We start from the raw sequence: 18028 nt of genomic DNA on the forward strand, positions 1-18028 counted from the left end.
TGTGTTAAAGGGGGGGCCCACTAAGACTCTTTCGACCGGGGCCCTCAAAAACCCGGAGCCAGCTCTGGGCGTGAGGTTGGGTAGTCAAGAGGTCTGAGATCAAAAGCCAAGAGAGTAAGTCATAGATAGACGGGCAAAACAAAGGCATAGTCAGGAAACAGTCCGAGGTCAATAATCCAAGAAGGCAGCGGATCACGAAAAGAGGGCTAGGCAAATGGATGTTGAAGACAAGGTCGAGCAGCAATGAACAGAATACCAGACAAGGAGCACAGAGAAAGCACACACCTCTTGAACAAAGCTACAATAGGCAGCAATGAAAAGCAGAGAGCTGGCTAAATTGCCAGGTAATTACTGTGGACAAGACACTGAATAAAGCCCCAGCACACCCTGGTCTTGATTGGACAGATAAACTGTCATTCCAGACACTGACAGCCCTGCACTCCCCGGCATCCGAATAAAACGCTGAACTGTCAAGCACCACGCTGACAGCTCAGCACGCCCCCGTTCCTAGATTGGGCAGCAGAACTGTCATTCACTGCATCCAAACACTCAGACAGGAGGAATCGTGATAGTTATCTACATATAGATGTTACCTGTCATTGTAATCCTGCCTGTCATGATAAAGGGGTTGTCCAGACTAATGATATGGGTGACCTACAGTATCCTTAGATCAGGTCATCAATATCAGATCGGTGGGCGTTAAGGTAGCGACACATTAAGCGACGTTGCAGCGATCTAGACAACGATCCCGATCGCTGCAGCGTTGCTGTGTGGTCACACAGACAGCTCTCCAGCAACCAACGATGCCAAAGTCCCCGGGTAACCAGGGTAAACATCGGGTTACTAAGCGCAGCGCCGCGTTTAGTAACCCGATGTTTACCCTGGTTACCAGCGTAAACATAAAAAAAACAAACAAACACTACATACTTACATTCCGGTGTCTGTCCCCCGGCGCTCTGCTTCCCTGCACTGTCAGCGCCGGCCAGCCGTAAAGCAGAGCGGTGACGTCACCGCTGTGCTCTGCTTTCCGGCTGGCGCTCACAGTCAGTGCAGAGAAGCACAGCGCCGAAGGACAGACACCGGAATGTAAGTATGTAGTGTTTGGTTTTTTTTTTTACGTTTACGCTGGTAACCAGGGTAAACATCGGGTTACTAAGCGCGGCCCTGCGCTTAGTAACCCGATGTTTACCCTGGTTACCAGTGAAGACATCGCTGAATCGGCGTCACACATGCCGATTCAGCGATGTCTGCGGGAGATCCAGCGACGAAATAAAGTGCTGGACTTTCTCCTCCGACCAACGATGTCACAGCAGGATCCTGATCGCTGCTGCCTGTCAAACTGAACGATATCGCTTGCCAGGACGCTGCAACGTCACGGATCGCTAGCGATATCGTTCAGTGTGACGGTACCTTTAGACACCCAGCACCTCCACAGATCAGCTGTTATTAGCTCTAGCTGTGGCCAGATATATACACTGAATGGAGCAGAACAACATAACTCCATACAATGTGTAGCCCTCACTGCCAGGTACTGCAGATCAGCTACTATTCCATTGAATAAGAGCTGATCTGTTGTCCTTGGAAGAATCTTGCAGAGCTGCACATTCAGTGTTTACATATGGTTGCTGCTAGCGCTAATAACAGCTGATTGTTGGGGGTGCCGAGTGTTGGACTCCCACCGACCTAGGGACAGGTCATTAATACTATGTGCCCTGACCACCCCTTTAATGACATGGCTGCTGACAATTGATCTCTTCAGAACAGAAAGTGTCATAACAACTGTAAATTATAAAAAAAAAAATCATAATAAGAGCCTGGATAGAGGCATGTCTGAAGTTTTGAACAGTGGGGGTACGGGTGCAGAGACTGACTGCTACAGCAAATAAGGAGGAAAGCTCAGCTGTTCTCCACAGACAAGGAGGCTCAATAGAAAGGTCTTGATAACACATTCCAATTAGGCTCCATGACAGGTACAAGAATATTGCACATTTGTAGTTTAGCCCTTAGGAAACATCCACACGGGATGTAACTGCAGCAGAAAAATTCTCTTACCGATTCGCTGAGAGGTCTGTGGTGAGATAAAATATGTCACCAATTTTGCTATGTATTTTATGCATTCACTGAAAGGTGTGAAATCCATGGCAAAACATTGACACGCAGTAAAATCTGCGCATAAAATACATTTTCACGTTATTTATGCATTGTCTAGATGAGATTTAGTAAAATCTGCGGATTGCAATACTGCCTCATGTGACCAATAATTGAATGCACCACCAGTGAGACCCCGCAACAAGGCCTGTCATTTAGATATGTCATGAATAACAAAGTGTTTAAGGCTGCGTTCACACATAGCCGACATTATTGCAGGCAAAAATTGTAGTGCCCCTGCCCTGGGCCATTGTGGTTGAACAGCTTGCCGAAAAATCAATTATAAGGGGTTGACACTTTTCAGAAAACTTTTCCCATAAACTTTGTTAGATGTAAAAAAAAAAAAAAAAAGAAGTTCTTTGCTTACCCTCCCTGGGTTCTGTGCCGAGTCTGCACCGCTGACATTGCTGTTGTGTGTGAATACAGCCATAAAGTTCCCAATATCTTAAACAAAACCTTTCTATATGCCCCAGTAGCTCCCATGGTCATTTAGAGGTTGCCCTCATGATCCTGAATGTCACAATAAAGTCACTACAGGGAGCAAATATTTGACTTGACGCCTAGAAGTCCCATAGGCAGACTCTGTAGTATAAGGCAGCACCCTATAGGCAGACCCTGTAGTATAAGGCAGCACCCCCATAAGCAGACCCTGTAGTATAAGGCAGCACCCCCATAAGCAGACCCTGTAGTATAAGGCAGCACCTCCATAGGCAGACCCTGTAGTATAAGGCAGCACCCCCATAAGCAGACCCTGTAGTATAAGGCAGCACCCCCATAGGCAGACCCTGTAGTATAAGGCAGCACCCCCATAGGCAGACCCTGTAGTATAAGGCAGCCCCCCTTAAGCAGACCCTGTAGTATAAGGCAGCACCCCCATAAGCAGACCCTGTAGTATAAGGCAGCACCTCCATAGGCAGACCCTGTAGTATTAGGCAGCACCCCTATACGCAGACCCTGTAGTATAAGGCAGCACCCCTATAGGCAGACCCTGTAGTATAAAGCAGCCCCCATAAAAAATAAATACCTCTCTTCTTCCTGGTTCCTCCGCAGATCTGAGCGCCGCTCATCTCTTGACAGCGGGCTCCGGCTTGTGATGTCATCGCGCCCGCTGTCCGTGTGAGCGTCGGTGATGTCAGGCGCTGACAGGGGGGTGATGGGAGGAGCGTAGCGCTCCTCAAATCAATGCGATCAGCTGTATCGGCTAAATGCCGGTACAGCTGACCTTACAATGATGGGCAGGGGGCCCTCTGCTGGCAATGGGGGGGCCCTCTGCCTGCTCAGGAGCCCCATAGCGGCCGTGCATCAGAGCAGGGAGATCGATGACTGTATTGTAGCTCTGGGTGGGCCCCCTCAGAGCACAGGGGCCTGGGCGACCGCCCCCTCTGCCCCTCCGGTAGCTACGCTACTGCTTGAAACCATTTGCAACCGATTTACCACCTCTTGGTGCAGAGAAAAACGGAGATTGTCTACAGCACAGAAAGCTTTCATGTACCGCCTGGCTGTACACAGCGTTAAAGGGGTTGTTCACTACTTGACAACCCTTTATTACTTGACACTAACGTCTATGATACAGAAAAGATAAATATATTTGTACCTTGTTAGCCAATAGATAGAAAAATATTGCCTCCATGGGAATCGGCACTGTGTCCCCCACCGGATCAACATGTGGGGGTGTTATGTGAGCACTGCAGCCAATCAATGGCCACTGACTGGCTGCAGTGTTCTCATGATGCTGCCATTAATAACAAGTTTTCAATATGGCGCACATGATTATTCTTTGGGGGCAAAAGTTACAAAAAAAATGTTTTGCACAAAGTACTTTAAAAACAATCGCAAATGGTAAATGTGGGCAAGGAGTGCAGGTGACAAGTAAGTACTCCATGTGCCGGCCACCTAGTGGAATGTTCCACTGCGGATGAGGGGAGGTGCTGGTGCCTCTCTGGGAACCTCCATGGGACAGTCCGGTCATCAGACCCCCGTGAAGTTCGTCTCCCGCAGAGCGAAGTTTTCCGGAAAGTTCCGAAGTGGCCGGGATCCCGTTGGAACTCCTTTCCATTGCTTCCCAGGCTGCACCGCGTTCCCAGAGCCCCCACCCCGTGTCCTCGTCCGGCCCCTCTCTCCTGCCCCATAGAGGAGAGCGCCGCAGCGCAGAGTATCCCCCGCCCGGGAGCCGGACCCTGCACCACCCGCGCTCCTCTCCCCGTGCCCGCCGGACCCTGCACCACCCGCCCTCTCCCCGTGCCCGCCGGCCGCTCACCTTCTCTCTGAGCAGCGGGGAAACTTTCCTGGGAAGTCGCAGCAGGTCCGGGCAGCGCCGCCACCTATGAGCGCAGGCTCCCAGCACCGTCCCTCCCGGCTGACTGCGACCCTTCCCGGCTGACTGCGACCCTTCCCGGCAAGCAGCCCCTGCGTGCAGCGTCGAGCCATCCCTGTCCCCGGAGGATGCGGCCTCCCGTGCTCCTCGCCCTGCTTCTCCTGCTGGATGCAGCCCGGGCCGCCATGGATGAGTGTACGGAGGGCGGCCGGCCGCAGCGCTGCATGCCCGAGTTCGTAAACGCGGCTTTCAACGTGACCGTGGTGGCCACCAACACCTGCGGCTCCCCGCCCGAGGAGTACTGCGTCCAGACCGGGGTCACCGGCGTCACCAAGTCCTGCCACCTGTGCGACAGCGGCCAGCCCTCCCTGCAGCACGGCGCCGACTACCTCACCGACTACAACAACCAGGCCGACACCACCTGGTGGCAGAGCCAGACCATGCTGGCCGGCATCCAGTACCCGCACTCCATCAACCTGACCCTGCACCTGGGTGAGTGGCGTCTAGTGACGGGGTGGGCTGCACATCTGCCAGGGTCCGTGACCTCACTGGTGGACTTTTAAGTCGCGACTCATGAGTTTGACCTCGGTCACGTGACAGCAACCTGTCGGGCGCGATGTCGTGTGGCCGCAGTCTTCTGTCTGTTGTCACCGGTAAATCCAAACCTGCCGAATTTGTTGCTTTCAACTCGCGCTTTACCTTCTCCTCCAACCAGTCTGCCGTGTGGGCGAAATCGGATGAGTCTGCATTAAGCAGTTCATACCCATTTTTCCGCCATGAAACTCCCCGAAATGTCGCACATTTGTTAGTTGCGTAGAAATGTTTGAGAGTTCTGGCACGAGTATAGGTCAGCGGCGCCTAATTTTATGAAAAGCAGTGGATAGGGGCTGTGGCCGAGCGTGTGCGACAGATGCAGTGCAATTTACCGCAAGAAATAGCGTAAATTCCAACCGGTACGTGGCTGGTGCGGGCGCATGGCAGATAAGATGCCCCGGATCCGGTTTACCCCGGCACAGTGTTCACCAAGGCTGGAGTCACAACGCCAGAGCTGGGGAATGGGGGGCTGTCCTCGTCTCAGCTGGGGAATGGGGGGGCTGTCGTCGTCTCAGCTGGGGAATGGGGGGTCTGTCGTCATCTCAGCTGGGGAATGGGGGGCTGTCGTCGTCTCAGCTGGCGAATGGGGGGGGGGCTGTCGTCGTCTCAGCTGGCGAATGGGGGGGGGGCTGTCGTCGTCTCAGCTGGCGAATGGGGGGCTGTCGTCTTGCTCGTACCCCTAGCTCTGATCTTACTGTCATGTCCTAAGGTCTCGTGCCCTCTGCAAGTTTTTAAAGTCTTCTTTCTGCCAGACATGAACCAGTGCACAGTTTCCATGTTGCTAGTCCGCAGCTGTTGGGATTGTTCACGTGTCAGCAGGTTCTCACTCAGGCCGTGGTGGTCTGGATGTAAGGGTACTTGTCCCTCATTAAATATGACACCTTGTTTGTAGGGATCTGATATGACAGTCATGAGAAATCTAGCATAGAAGTCCTATGCAAATCAGACTGGAAGTGCACAGGGGCGTGTCGCTGCAGAGTGCATGCGTCTCCCAAGTGCATTGTCACGCCCCCGGTGCACTTCCAGTCTAATATGCATATGATTTTTATACAAGATTTCTCACGGTTCACACATATATCTATATAAAAAGAGGGTATAGGCACCTATAACAATGTGCTGACAGGTTCCCTTAGATGCATAGTACCGCCGGCTCCTCCCTTCCGTGTCACTGGCACTTGCCCCGGGTGTCGCATTCTCTCTGGTTTCCTTCCACACTTGATAATTGCATGTGAGCTGCTCTCTCCACACCCTGGGGCCATGTAATACACAACCTCTGTTGTGGACACCACAATACACAGTGCTGTAGTCTGTCGGTGCCATGGAGCCCTGTGGTCTGTCGCAGCCCTCCGCACTTCCCCAGCTCCTCACTGCTGCCCTGTGTTCTGTACCCCAGTTGTTTTTATCCACTACATGTCATGTCCAAGTCTTGTGTTCTTTTTCTTCGGTGTATTTGACTCTGTTGCTTTCACCCTGTCCTTGGCATCATGCAGCTGACAACCCTCCTGTGAGTCACCACCTCCTCCCTGACTACCTGTTGTACCCTTGTAAGTTTCGGCATGATTGTAAACCCATTAATACCCAGTATAGAGTTCTGCTCTGGCAGAACTGACACCTCGGCTGATGGCTCCTATAGCCACGGCTCAGCATGTGCTCCTTATGTGAATGTCGCCTTAGCACAATACTCTGTCTTTATCCGAGTTGTCATTGTGTTGCAAAATGTAGTTTTATTATTACAATGTGAAAAAACTTACAATGATTCTACACTTTACAGCACAATTACGGTTTTACATGTGTTTCTTCATTCTTACAATAGACAATGTGCACACTTCCAGAAAAAATGCTGCGTAAAATGCATATTTTTTTTTCCCCCATTCGCTTGAATGTGTGAACAAGCTCTTAGGGTATGTGCACAAGTTGTGGATTTCCTGCGGATCAGCAGCATTTTTTACAGTGCAGAAACGCTGCAGATCCGCAAGTGATTTATAGTACAATGTAAATCAATAGGAAAAAAAATGCTGCGCTAATGGTGAGGAACAATCTGTGCGGAAACGCTGCAGATTAAAAGAGGTAGCATGTCACTTCTGTTTTGCGGATCTGCAGCGTTTTTTTTTACCCATTCCATTACAGAAATCCACAGGGGTAAAATAAACTCAGTAAGGGTATGTGCACACGTAGAATGGTCCACTGCAAGTTTTTCCGCAGTGGATTTGATAAATCTGCAGGGCAAAAACGCTGTGTTTTTGCTGCAGATTTATCACGGATTTACCGCATTTTATTTGCGGATTTCACTGTGGTTTTAGAACTTGCGGTTTTCTATTAGGAACAGGTGTAAAACCGCTGCGAATTCGCAGAAAGAAGTGACATGCTGCGGAATGTAAACCGCTGCGTTTCCGCGCGTTTTTTCCCGCAGCATGTGCACAGTGTTCTGTTTCCCATAGGTTTACATTGTAATGTAAACTCATGGGAAACTGCTGCGGACCCGCAGCTGCGGAAACGCTGCGGATCCTCACCAAAATCCGCAGCGTGTGCACATACCCTTAATCCGCACAAAATCTGCAGCAAATCCGCACAAAAACCGTGTCAAATCCGCACCTGCGTTTTCTGCCAAGAGATGCAGAATTTGCACCAAAAATTCCTAAGCCTAATCCGCAAAGTGTGCACATGGCCTTAATCAGCAATTGGCAGATTTTCCGTCCCAATTAGGAAAACAAGAAAAACTTTCACCTGATGTACAACCTGTGTGAAGGCCTAAGGGTATGTGCCCTCGGTCAGGATCCAGCAGCACTTTGAATGCCGCACAGGTCTGCTCCGTCCAAAGCGCCGCCGGCTTTTGAACGCAGGTGATTCCGCATGTGTTCATTGAACCGTGCGGAATCAGAGTCCAATACATTGTATGGGTGAGATTTATCTTGCAGAGACTCGCGTAACGGCAAGATCCGCAGGCGTCTCAGCACGTATAGTGGTTGAAATGGGATTTCTTGAAATCCCATCCACTGTGCGGAAAAATCCGCACAGAAATCCGCAACGTGTGCACATAGCCTTAGACTACTGTGAGCGTGCTGTGCTTCCCACATCGTGTATTTGGTGCAGAATTTCGGGTGCGCTGAAAATCGGCATCAATGTCCAGTACTGTCTAGGCATACGGGATCTAGCAAGCCCCATTCACTTTCCGTGGAAATGCAGCGAGTTTTCATCCTTGGTTCCATTCATAGTGAAATCTGTGGCTAAATCCACCACCTACTCCATATATAACACAGGCTGATTTCTCTGCGGATTTTAGGGTCGGTTCATCAGCACAATACATTCTGACTTATGACCCAGGCTAAGCCTAGTCAGACGAGCGCTGAACTTCTTGGAGCAGTCACATCCGCAGCAACGTGTGCTCTTTTCCATAAATCGAACCAGACTAGCGCATTCTATGATTTTTGTTTTTTTCCCACTCAGACTTTGGGGGAAAAAAATTTGTGAAAAATTGTCTTTGTGCACTAGCACATTCTCCCCTGTGTGCAAAGGACCGCACACAGGGCGCACACATAGGCTTAATCTATGTGTCGGGCGCTAACATTTCTGCTCCCAAAAATATTTGCGCAACTTAAGTGGCCCTCAAGTCGCAGCCGCATTGAAGTCTGCGGTGAGTGAATCACATGCGACCAGCGGCAGAAGATCGGATATATTTGTAAACGGTCTACGACTGCCACAGTCTCGGTAAATCGCAATTCGACACCACCGGAAAGTTTTAGATGTGTTGTTAGTGTCGGGCGACACATGTAGACTTCTGTTCTTGCAAAAAGACAAAAGTAGGCGGCAGACATACCAATAGGGCTCCGAGACGCCGTCCATAATGAAGGAGGTCCTGATTATACCTTTGGGTAATTAGACCCTTTTTAATTTTTTTTTTTTTTTTTCCTTTTACCGAAGAAGCCGTTGAATGGCTGGTGCAGAAAATAGCACCTCGGGCCCTGAGTGAGCGCACCATCTGCCGGGCCTCGCTCTCTACTCGCCCTGCCTGCCACTAAAGGTGAATGAACCATAAGTACGAGGTGTGCTACTAGTCCGGACGTGAACGCTGCGCGTACATGATATTTTGGGGACAGGATTGTTAACGTCTGTGATATTTTTGGGGACTTTTTGAAAGATGAGTTTATTTTCTGCCATTGTTGGAATGGAAAAAACAATTTTGTAAATGCTCTATAAGAATAGTCACATCATCAAAGCCATCATCCTGCCCTTAATGCTCAGAAATCATGTTATTTTGTCTGCCCTCCATGCTTTTTCCTGCTGGACCCTTGTGTGCACCCGCTGAACTTTTTCTGAACTCCTCTCAATAAATATCCTTAAGCAAATACATCCGGAAGCAGCAAAATTAAATCTGATCTGACCGATGAAGGCGGTGATTGGTATTGTTCTTTTTTTCTTTTTTTGCTTTTTTTTACAGATATTTATAAAATATTTAAAAATAAAAAAAAATCTGTAGAATATTGATCCCGTACATACAATATATCACTATTTTTATGTTTCTTCCTAATTTGCCTGATATTATCTTACTATTCTCGCCACTGGTTCTGATCCATGTATCAAATTTAAAATAGAAAATTGGCGCTCGTTATCCTGGGGTTCACTTTTATTAATACACAGAGCTGCATTATTAAGTATTAGGGACAGACATAGGCGTTTTTGACTGTGGAATTGGTTACGGTTCAGTGCTTTTTGCAATCCGGTGTGGCCTTCTCTACATATACAACTGTTATTACTGAATTCTAATACCAGGAACAATAATATTTGCTCCTTAGGATGTGTCTTGAATTGTCAGGAGGACTCGGTAGACCTTGTACATCTGCTTTTTTTTTCTGCTGTGCTTCTTGTGTCCCTGCAGGGTGCTTTAAATTGAATCTGTCCACACAAAATGACTGTTCGGTGCACCATGGCGTGGCCAAACTATTACGTGCACTTTACCATCTGCTTGTTTTCCATCTGTCTCCAACCCCCTTGCTTTATAGAGCCAAAGAAGGGCGGAAATAGTTGGGAAAACAAGTACCGTAGGTGGGAAGGGGCACTAAAATGTTTGGCCACGCCAAGGGTGCAGCGAGTGCCTGTGCTTGGTTTGAACAGTCAGTCCGTGATGTGCCGAGTCCCTTTTTAAGGTTCATCCTCTGTACAGTTGATGTTTTCCTTACTTCTGGGTGGCATCTGCTTATACAAGAAAATAGTTTTCCAATATTAGTATTTGTAATTTACAACCACAAGTATGTATGCTGACTAAATATTGGCCGGTGTTGTCATTTCTCCCTGTAAGGAGGCACCCAGGGGTACGGAAACCTCATTCAGGCTTCTTCTTACGGATCTGTTCTTAGACCCGCTACTGAGCTCTGTTAGGCCTCATTCTAGATGCGCCTTGTATTGTTGCCGGTAGAACATGTACCCATTATAGCCTATGGGGCTGTTCACGGGTCTGAGTCTTTTTTTTTTTTTTTTTTTTTTTTTATATTATATAACTAGTTGATCATTCAAAGGTCCTTTCACGTGAGCCAATGCCAATCTGAATATTAATATGATCGCTGCCTTAGGCTACACGGGGACGTGTTGCACAATATTGATAATGTGAACATGGGCCAATGATTGGGAACAAGAGTTCGATTTTTTTTTTTTTTTTTCTCCCCCCGTCCTTCTTGACCCCAGACGTGATGGATAATTTTTTGCTGTTCTTCCTGCAAAAATCTGCGTTTACTTGCTGATTTTGCTGTGGATTTCATCCTTTGTATTGCAGGTAGAGATGAGTGAATAAATTCACAGCGGCCAGGTCCGCACGGACGGGAGCCCTGTGAAGCGCCTATATCTTGATGGCGTCCTCGGCTCCTCTTTTGATTATCCGGGCGTGATGTCGTATGTGCGCCGTGCTGCAGTAAGGCTACGTTCACACTAGTGTTGTGCACCGCTGCGTCGGCAACGCACCGAAAAATGCGTGCAAACGCACGCAAAAACGCTGCGTTTTTCGACGCGTGCGTCGTTTTTTGAAGAAAATCGGACGCAAGAAAAATGCAACTTGTTGCGTTTTCTTGGTCCGACGCTAGCGTCAAAAAAGACGCACGTGTCGGAAAACGCAACAAGCAAAAACGCATGCGTCCCCCATGTTAAACATAGGGGCGCATGACGCGTGCGTCGCCCGACGCTAGCGCGACGCACACTAGCCGAACGCTAGTGTGAACGTAGCCTAAAGACGTCGCGCCGGGCCAACTAATCAAGAGTTGAGCCATGGATGCCGTCAGGTAGGAGGCAGGTCACCCAGCTTCTGTAAGGCAGCCATGAATTATTCATCTGATGGTGTCCTGTAAATCAATTTTCTCATCTCTATGAGCAATACTCCTCAAAACCTTGGATATTTTTCAGTTTCCGAAAACTCTACAAAAAGACTCTGTTGCTAAAGCCTAGTTACAAGTGGTGAGATCCAATAGTTTTCAGCTCAAGAATGAACATACTTTTTTTTTTTTTTTTTTGTTATTACTCACCCATTTGTATTGCATTTTATTCTGCACAGCAAATGTCACCTCTGAATAGATGTCCTGAATGTGCAGCCTGTAAATCGCTTTCGTACACCTGATCCTTGCCTCGGTCACTCCAGAAAGAAGATTGAATAACTTCACCTTTTCCTGGTTTTACTTTACGACTTCCTAATCGGAGATATATCCACATACATAAAAAAAAAAATAGCGTCAATGTTTTGGGGAAACTGAACATAAATCGGAATAACTGTACATGATGAAGTCGTCTTCTAGGTAGGACCACGATTCTTGGAAGCTCAGGAACATGTAGTTAATAACAGATTGTGAGGATTAGAAGCAGATTTCCTTCTGGTCTACTGGCTCCGAGGCAAATACTTTGTCGGTCTCATATTTTGTTTTGTATTGGTTAATTGTGCACGAATTACCAAGAGGGTAAATCATCTCCTTCTTGTGGCTTTGAACTGAGCAGTTGTGATCGGACCCTGTCCCTTATTGCCGGGCGTTTATGGACTGAGCTGTCAGTTGCAGGTGGTGCCTCGCTCAGCCGCTGCGCTCACATCCACTTCTAGATTAATTTTTTTCTTTCCTGGGAATGTTTGGAAATGTTAGCAGTAGCCAGGGAAGATCTCCCAACATGTACACTGATGTGTTCAATATGGAGCTGTTGTTGTGACGGTCTGGGCAGTCAGACCACCCGCCTCCCGGTATACTTTTAGTGGGAAAACCTGTTTTTAATACCCATTGTAACTTTCACCCCTTTGATTTTGCTTTTAGTAATTGATAGTCAACACAAACTCCCTTCTGTTCTTGCCCCAGATCTCGTTACCACCCCTACCCCCATAAGACATTGTCAACAATCTGCTCAACTTTTATTGACTTCATATAAACAGGGTTGCGGAAACCTCACTTACAGGCATGGGGGGGGGGGGTCTTCAATTTGACAGGGATTTCTGTGCACAGACCCTGATTCAAGCGATATCACTTACTGGGCTGCTTGCTGTAGTATTGATAAACACTAGAGGACTAGTAATACTGCCATGTAGTACTTCCCCTGCCCCCCCATCACTGATTGGCAGTTTTCTGCCTACGCACAGTGTATATGGGAAGCTGCCAATCGGGTGTGAGCGAGGCTATGCCTAAACAGATTTTATCAAACCTGCAGCCTTCCGTACAATAATGCATCACTGGAATCAGGGGGTCTGTCCCTACATCATGCTGTTCTCAAATTTGGAAGCAGGAACCTGGTAACATATTTTCTTTTAATGAATATTCTGCAGACATACTATGTATTTTTCATAATTCTTGCAGATTTTTTTTCTCACATGAATATCTGATTTTATTTTTTTTATTCTAGTTTAGCCTGTAGTACCTTGGATCCCGTTTGGAAGCTCCACTTTAATCCTCGCCTTCTCTGTGTTTGTCATTCGTGTGACATGAGAGCAATTGTGTTCAGCAAGGGGGGGGGGGGGGGACCTTGGGAAAATATACACTTTATTTAGTCTAACCTCATTCATTTGGCACACGCCGGAGCCTGGAAAAACCTCACCCACGTTGCCTATTCTGTGATGACATACGTTAGTCTATAAAGGAAATCAACCCAATGTGTTTACACTTTGTTATAGAAGTTTTGGACTTTATTCCATGTTTTGTCAATCTCAATGGGGAATCTCGGATTACACATTTACTTTTCATTGTATGACTAGAGAAAGATTGTATACTATGTGAAATCGGTCATAGACCTCAATGGAACAATAAGGGATTGCGAACTGTGACTAGGACATGGTGAATGTTAACAATGATGTGAAACCTTCTTGCAGGTTTGCCGTCGTAGTGTTGCGATCGGATGTTTGCCGTGTATCTTGCAACTATCACCCCCAGGAATCGGCTGATTTTTGTCTCATCGGATGTGCAGTTACTTACATAGGGACTTTGTGTTATATTTAATATAGAGAGGTCAGAGCATGGGGATGTTAGATCCCTATGCTCTACTAGGACATCCGGACAGTTTTTTTTAATGTAAATGTAGGTGTTACACACTTATCTCTGGCTCCACTTCCTTCCCCTGAGTCTTCTGCCCCCTGTTGCGCTCCACGTTGGGCTTTGCTAGTTGCCCAGAGTGGATCAATGATATCCTCTCTCTATTTAAGGCCCATTTAGACACCGACCTTTTGTCTTGGCATTGGGACTCCAGTCCCATGTCCAATCTGTGGTTTTTGTGTTTGTACTGGCGTTCATCCCTTCTGGTTTCCACTACATCCATCCTGCTTCTGAGATTCCTGTGTGTGGAAAGTTCTCGTGCCTTTTGCTGCTGTATCGACGCTTGAGGTCCTTGTGCCCACCAGAGCCACTGGCTTAGAGGGTCCGCTTCACCTGACTGTTTGCTATGGAATGATGGAGAGGCGCTCCGTAAAGGTTGTACGCACCTCATACGTGCGATTATTGGTTCTGGACGCTACGAACCAGGGACTGTGGTAGAATAGTACATTGCTCCAATCTGCTTCACCTGGGAGTTTTCTATGATTGAAGATCTTCGTAGCCGGTTATGGTGCGGTCCACGGGAATAGCGGACGGCTGATTTGAGCTATTAAAGGTGTGTGGCCATATTAAAGGGGTTCTCCCACCAATGTTTATCAACCTCGCCTGGGATTAATGGAGATTTTAATTTTCACGCCCATTCCAGTACTCTGTGACAAACTGTCTGCCGCCCTCTGATGTCATCACTTACATTGTGCCGCAAAGTCATGACATTGTGGGTCCTGGCAAGCAGCGAGGACGCCGGGCACGTAAATGAAGACTGGCTGTCACAAAGGCCAGAACTACCCCAGGGCAATGTGAATCGAATTGCATGATAAGTGAGGGTCCGGCTGCTGGATCAGTCACCAATCATGAGAATGGCGATTCAATGTCCTCTGTGTGAACGCATACAGGACCACCATTGCACGCTACCACTGGGATCGGTGGCGCTCCCAGCAGTCAGCCTCCCACAGATTTATACCTTTGATTACCCATCATGTGCAGTTCATTATGCATTCGATTAATTTATTCTGGGTATAAAATGTTGTATAAATCGTTTTTTTTTTTCGTTGTTTTCCAGTGTTCCCTAGTTAGACTTGTTGATTTGTATCCCCCTGAACTACATTTTCCGCATATCTTCATCTCTATAAAATTGGGATTTTGGATCCCGATTCCAGAGTTTTCCCATAGATCTGGAACAGTACAAATGATGAAATTACATAATCCTCCGCCTACTCCTCCTGGAATTTTGGGAAAATAAAGAGAATTGTGTTTCAGAAAACAAGGCAGCATTATGAAGTCAGCCGGCTGGTTAGGAATGTGTTTTAAAGGAGGCTGTTCTCCCCTTAAACACCACAGATGGAGGAATGTGATGTTACATGGGCAGGACCTAAGGAAAAGGACATTTTCTACTGTATTTCTGCCAGATATAGTACGTGCGCTCTCTCAAAGAAACATCTAGACATACTAGGGCCTTAATATTCCATGCTAGTGTCTTACCAGTCATTAGTGATGAGCGAACGTGCTCGGATAAGGTGTTATCTGAGCATGCTTGGGTGCTAAGTGTCTTCAGCGTGCTCGAAAAATATGTTCAAGTTCCAGCGGCTGCATGTCTCGTGGCTGTTAGACAGCCGCAACAAATGCAAGGATTACCAGTTTGTTAGACAACCGCAACACGTGGGGATTACCTAACAGCCACGAAACATGCAGCTTCAGGGACTCGAGCATATTATTCGGGCGCACCCGAGCATGCTCGCTCAGCACATCATCTGAGCACATTCGCTCATCACTACCAGTCCTTTTAAAGTTTGCTTTCTCCAACTTGCTTCTGACCCTGAACGACATACCATTGTCTCCTTTTAAAAAACTCCCAAAAATAAAGTGAGACCATCTTTAGGGTACGTGCACACGATGCTGCTTTAGGGAAAAGTCGACAGTCTTTTCTTGAAGTGGCTGCTATGTGATTGGAGGACAAAATGAGGATGGGAATAAAACACAGATTTCAACCATGTGTCACTCATCAGGCTGTATGCTATTGTTTACATACACTGAAGGTTTTATCACTAGGAGATTATTATTGCCATCTCTGATGTGCAGGCAACTGCTAGTCCAACTCTGCCCCCTCCTGTGATAAGCAGCTTATTGTCTATAGTCTTATGTTAGCTTTCTGAGCTCTGCTTCACACTGCATCTAAGAATTCTGATTATGTTAGAACCGCTGCACCCAGTAATCTAAGTGATACATTGCTGGAATCAGGGTCTCTTTGCCTATATCATGCTGCTCTCAGATGAGGTAACAAAAACCTGCTGACGGATTCCCTTTAACTGCTTTATGGTTTGGTCAAAACAAGTAACAAAAAGCTTAACATATGCACTGTAACGTCCTCTTTACATTTCTGTGCATTACGTTCATCTTTTTGCTTTTTTAGGTCGATTCAATTTTGGAATCTGTCTGAAAAAAACACATACATGTAAATGTACTTTTCTATAATGGTACAGACAACGCTACTTAAGGTAAACTAGACACATTTCTTCCTTGTAGCCAAACGGGAAAAGTGGCGGCATTATTTACATCAGCGCTTCCTAACCCGTCAGTGCATAGTAATCAGGAAGCTATTAGTAAGTGACCTATGAAAAGGACAAGCGTCCCTTGTAGATGAATGGGATGACCCGGGGATGTGCTCATGTCAGCCTCTGGACTTTTTCCTATTTGTCTTTAAAAAAAAAAAAAAAAGTGTTTTTCCATCTATAGAACTTATGGCGGAAATATGGCGTTTGATGCTGACGTATCAGTTTTGTAGGTTGTAGGTAATTGTGGTTTTTGTGTTCAGTTTTTTTTTTTTTTTTTCAATTTGGGCTCATGCAAATGTCCAAATTATGTATCCCATGTTGAACAGCTCTTTCGCCCATCGCCTTCCTATGTCTCATATTTTATATGTAGACGCACAATTCTGTGGGGTGTCCCATTCATCGGCTTCCCTTGGAGAGCGGAATATATAATATGAACAGTATATTGGCAATATTAGGCTCTCCGATGTGGAAGCTGAAGGTCCACGCTGCCCGATGGAGTGCCCTGCCCTTCCTTCCAGTGATCGGTGTGATGCTTCACATCTGCACTTCCACTGATCAGAACCGTGACTTTTTTTGTGTGATATAGCAGTGGCCCATTCATTTGGGTTCAGGCGCAGTTTGCGCTGAATTGGGCACATCGCAAAGTACGTTTTTAAAGAAAAGAAGAAAAAAAATCCAAGTGCCATACTTTACTTTTGTAAGTGAAGTCGCTAATGTTTTTTTTAAGACAGATGGAAATGCATGTACCGAAATAAACCGTGGCCGTGTTCTCACATTGCAGCTACTCCGCTACTTGGAGCGCCGGGAAGTTGCACAGTTTTTGTTGACACGCTGATCGGCAGTTTGGTGATTAATAGTCACAATGCCATTTTTCTGCTTAACTACATGGCTATTAAGCTGGCCATACACATTAGGCCAGTCTCACACGTCCAGATAATTCCGGTACCAGAAAAATCGGTAACGGAATTATCCGTGTCCGTGTGTCCATGCGTTTATGTGGCACATCAGTGTGGCACACGTGCGGCACACGTGTGCAGACTGGGTATTACACGGAGCGTGCAGGAGACAGCGCTAGAGATAAGCGCTGTCCCCTGCATCTGGTGCTGAAGCTGCCATTCATATCTTCTCTCCAGCAGCGTTCGCTGGAAAGAAGATATGAGAAATCCTATTTTTTTTTTCCGTGTTTAAAATTAAGATCCCTGACCCCAACCTTACCCCCCCCCCTGTGCGGCCTGCCCGCTGTTAATAAAATACCCGGCTCCCTCGCAGCGTCCTGTCCTCGCCGCACCTTCTCCTGTGTGAGCGGTCACGTGGTGCCACCCATTACAGTCATGAATATGCGGCTCCACCCCTATGGTGCCCTCTGGCCACAGCTTGTCTCCATGCTTAGTATTGAAATAATGAAATTGAACAGGCGGGATCCTGCTCTTCCCTTATGTCATTTGTCAAGGGGGGAAAAGTCAGAAGGCCCCCATACATATTAGCTGGTTGGCCAATCCAACTGATATCGGCGGCTGCAGCCAACGTGTATCCAATGTGCATAGATGCCTTTACTTGCACTCAATCTGAAAGCTGGACTGATGGGCATGCCGATGAGTTTTACAACAGCATCTTGGGCACACATTGGCCACAAAGATTAGATTCTGCTTTTTATGGCTTTGAGAAATGTTGGCATTGAGTCATTTGGAAACAATGTTATGGAAATTGTCACTTTTTGATCACATTACACTTAATGATGACACATAAGTTCTTGATCTACAATCATCCATCGTGCCTATTGCAAAACAATATTGGAGAAATGACCTAAAAATCTGTATTTGTACTTAAAAGTAATGTTAATAATAATCTTTATTTTTATATAGCGCTAACATATTCCGCAGCGCTTTACAGTT

At 47.0% G+C, this 18028-nt stretch overlaps 1 protein-coding gene across 1 annotated transcript in view; it reads left to right on the forward strand.

Annotated features, from left to right (window-relative positions):
- The first annotated feature begins 4270 nt into the window (after positions 1 to 4270).
- LAMC1 (laminin subunit gamma 1) overlaps positions 4271 to 18028 on the forward strand; it is a 96443-nt gene continuing 82685 nt past the window's right edge. The window contains exon 1 of the mRNA XM_069737746.1: positions 4271 to 4954. Coding sequence (XP_069593847.1) covers positions 4591 to 4954 — 364 coding nt within the window. The 5' untranslated portion in view covers positions 4271 to 4590. The remainder of the gene's footprint in view (positions 4955 to 18028) is intronic.

Source organism: Ranitomeya imitator, chromosome 8, assembly GCF_032444005.1.
Source record: "Ranitomeya imitator isolate aRanImi1 chromosome 8, aRanImi1.pri, whole genome shotgun sequence".
Classification (NCBI taxonomy): domain Eukaryota; kingdom Metazoa; phylum Chordata; class Amphibia; order Anura; family Dendrobatidae; genus Ranitomeya; species Ranitomeya imitator.